Genomic DNA, 3,093 nt, shown 5'->3' with positions numbered 1-3,093 from the left:
AGCCTGTTCTTCTCTATGGGAGTACGCGGCCGTACACTCCCCCAAGCCTGTTCTTCTCTATGGGAGTACGCGGCCGTACACTCACCCAAGCCTGTTCTTCTCTATGGGAGTACGCGGCCGCCGTACGCTCACCTGAACTGCACATCCATGCGGGTGTCTGTGCTCGTACACAGACAGGATCCATCCTGTCTGTGTCCGAGTATGGACACCCGCACGCACACGGATGTGAAGCTTGGGTGAGTGTACGGCCACATACTCCCATAGAGAAGAACAGGCTTGGGTGAGTGTACGGCCGCGTACTCCCATAGAGAAGAACAGGCTTGGGTGAGTGTACGGCCACGTACTCCCATAGAGAAGAACAGGCTTGGGTGAGTGTACGGCCGCGTACTCCCATAGAGAAGAACAGGCTTGGGTGAGTGTACGGCCACGTACTCCCATAGAGAAGAACAGGCTGCTGGGTACAATCACACGCAGCACCTGTCCTTCCCGGGAAGGCCCGATACGGCGGTGCACGCCACACGGAGCTGTAAGGGCCGGCTCTTAGCTGTGTGAATGAGGCCTTACAGTGGGGCTACCCCCCGCACTGCAATGGTTAAGTTCTCATTTTGTCTAGGTTCAAAAATAACAAAGATTTACTCACCCGATCCTCCAAGCTGGTTTGCTCTTAGACTGCAGCTTCTCCTTCACTGTTAGAATGATGGTATGTCCCTCAGCGTCCTCACGTCCTATACACAGAGTATAGAACATGATGACTCACAGGACCTTAGACCATTGGAGTGGAGTGGCAGGAAGGCAGAAGGGACCGATTTAGGATCAAGCCGGCTTTCAGGATCGGGTGAGTATAACTTTCTTATTTTCGAACCTGGACAAAAATTAGCTCTTACCCCTTGCACTACGGAGTAGCCCCCCTTCAAGGGGACTGAGAAAAAGTTTCCCCCGGAGTTGTGCTTTAAAGTGGGCCTATCATCAGATCTATTTCTCCACACTCCTCCCCAAAGGCAATTGATTGACAGCAGCTCTTTAGAATCTATGGGGGGAATTTACTACTGTGTATTCGAGATCTGTGCAGTAATCCAGTGTGACACTTGGAGCTTCCTGTAATAAAGACCGCTCACTGCTGTTCTCTCCCTGTGCAGTGTGACTGGTCTTGTCTCCGCCTCCTCCTCTAATAAAGACCGCTCACTACTGCTCTCTCTCTTCTTATGCAGGGTGACTTGGTCTTGTCTCCGCCCCCTCCTGTAATAAAGACCAGTCACTGCTGCTCTCTCTCCTTGTACAGGGTGACTGGTCTTGTCTCGGCCTCCTCCTGTAATAAAGACCGCTCACTGCTGCTCTCCTTGTGCAGGGTGACTGGTCTTGTCTCGGCCTCCTCCTGTAATAAAGACCGCTCACTGCTGCTCTCTCTCTTCTTATGCACGGGAACTGGTCTTGGCTCCACCCCTCCTGTCATACAGACCGATCACTGCTGCTCTCTTCTTGTGCAGGGTGACTGGTCTTGTCTCCGCCCCCTCCTGTAGTGGGTGGGACTTGCTGGGTCCCTCCCACAGCTCTGCACAGGCTATGTGCAGCACCGTAATGATGTCACATCTACCTTTGCAAGCCCATATCTGGATTTGCACAGGCATTTGGTGCACACAAATTGGATTGATACCTCAGTGCCTATATATGTATATAATTCAATGTAAGTTTTTTTTATTTTACCCTGGAATTTTTTTTAAGTTGAATTTGTATGTATGTACATTGCTTCAAGAACTCCGTGTCCTTCAGATCTCGCCCAAACAACCCTCTGACACATTCATCATTATTGTCCGGCTTTGAAGTGGTGATTTTCTTTTTAAAAAATGAGCGGCGGTTTATTTTTAATTCATATTTAAGTGGCAGAACGTGAGATGTTTCGGCTCCTCGCAGTGTGTAATAGCGGGGCTCGTTAGCGGGTAATGACTTGCTTGATCGTTAGGAATGAGAAGTTTTGGATCATTAACGCTTACACTGGAATTATTGCCAGATATAAACCGGACCCATATTAACGAATAATAAACTAGCCAAATCGTGAGGGCTCGTGGACAAACTTCCTAATAGCCCCCTAAATCCGCCGGGACACTTTACACGCCCATTTGTTACCTCTCTTTTCTTCGTGTTTCAGAAAGCGGACGACCGGGAGAAGCGGCAAGAAGCCCATCGCTTCCATTTCGACGCCATGTGAGGCCTCGGAAATGACTTCCCTCTGCGAACAAATGCGGTTTTCCTGGGAAGAGGTGAACTCTTTTCACTCACTGATGGAGGCACAGTTCAGCGATTTACAACCCTCCACTCATTAACTTCTATAGGATAGCTGAGGGCTGTGTGACTTCTGAGCCCTTTTCCTTTCCCATGATCCTTTTTGTTAGGGCAGACTATGAATTAGAGCAGTAATGTCCGCACCTTCATTGATGCCCATCTCAGCTGTAGAGGTTTTAGATAACGGCTCAGATTTTGATTATACCTCAGCTTCCCCATAGATGGTAAACTGAATTTATTCCCCCTTTCCCTCGTCCTGCTCCCTTACAGTAATACCTTTGCTCTGGAACTCCAGTGCATGTAGTCACCTAACCAGTTGGCTAGGCATTGGTCACGTCATGGCTTAGAGGACCAAACATTGGGCAGTTGGCAATTCTGCTTGAACTCCGTTTCAGCTATGATCACATGACCAATGCCTAGGACTTTGATTATGTTGTCACCCTCCCGTAAGAAGTTGGGAGGGGGCAAGTATAGATTACAGGTCTGTTTTAGTTGTGTATTACTATAGTAAGGGGTCAGGAAGCTGGAGAGTATTTTTGGTATAGGTTCAGTCCCAAGCTAAGCCCTTTTCCATATTGTAGGCACAAAAAGGTGTCGGATAATACGGCTGCCTTTGATCCTTAATTTATGCAGTGCTGCCAGAGCGTTTAGAGACCTAGTGCCCAACCTGTGGCCCAATGGCCACATGAAGCCCTGTGGTATGTGAAATGCGGGCCTAAGGCCCAGCAGGCACTAGTAGAAGCATTGCCTTTAATAATAGTGATCTCTGGCAGTTTCATGTAGCATGTACCTAGTCTCTGATTGTGTCCTACAGCA

General features: G+C 48.9%; 1 protein-coding gene across 1 annotated transcript in view; it reads left to right on the top strand.

The window, feature by feature from the left end:
- ITFG1 (integrin alpha FG-GAP repeat containing 1) overlaps window positions 1-2,328 on the top strand; it is a 178,027-nt gene extending 175,699 nt beyond the window's left edge. The window contains 1 exon segment of the mRNA XM_018553222.1: window positions 2,144-2,328. Within this exon segment, the coding sequence (XP_018408724.1) occupies window positions 2,144-2,203 (60 nt within the window). The 3' untranslated portion in view covers window positions 2,204-2,328.
- The last annotated feature ends 765 nt before the right edge of the window (window positions 2,329-3,093 follow it).

The sequence above is a fragment of the Nanorana parkeri genome, unplaced genomic scaffold (assembly GCF_000935625.1).
Source record: "Nanorana parkeri isolate BGI_ZX_2015 unplaced genomic scaffold, ASM93562v1 scaffold6, whole genome shotgun sequence".
Lineage (NCBI taxonomy): Eukaryota > Metazoa > Chordata > Amphibia > Anura > Dicroglossidae > Nanorana > Nanorana parkeri.
Note: the sequence above shows the minus strand (reverse complement) of the source record. Positions and strands in the feature narration are given on the sequence as shown.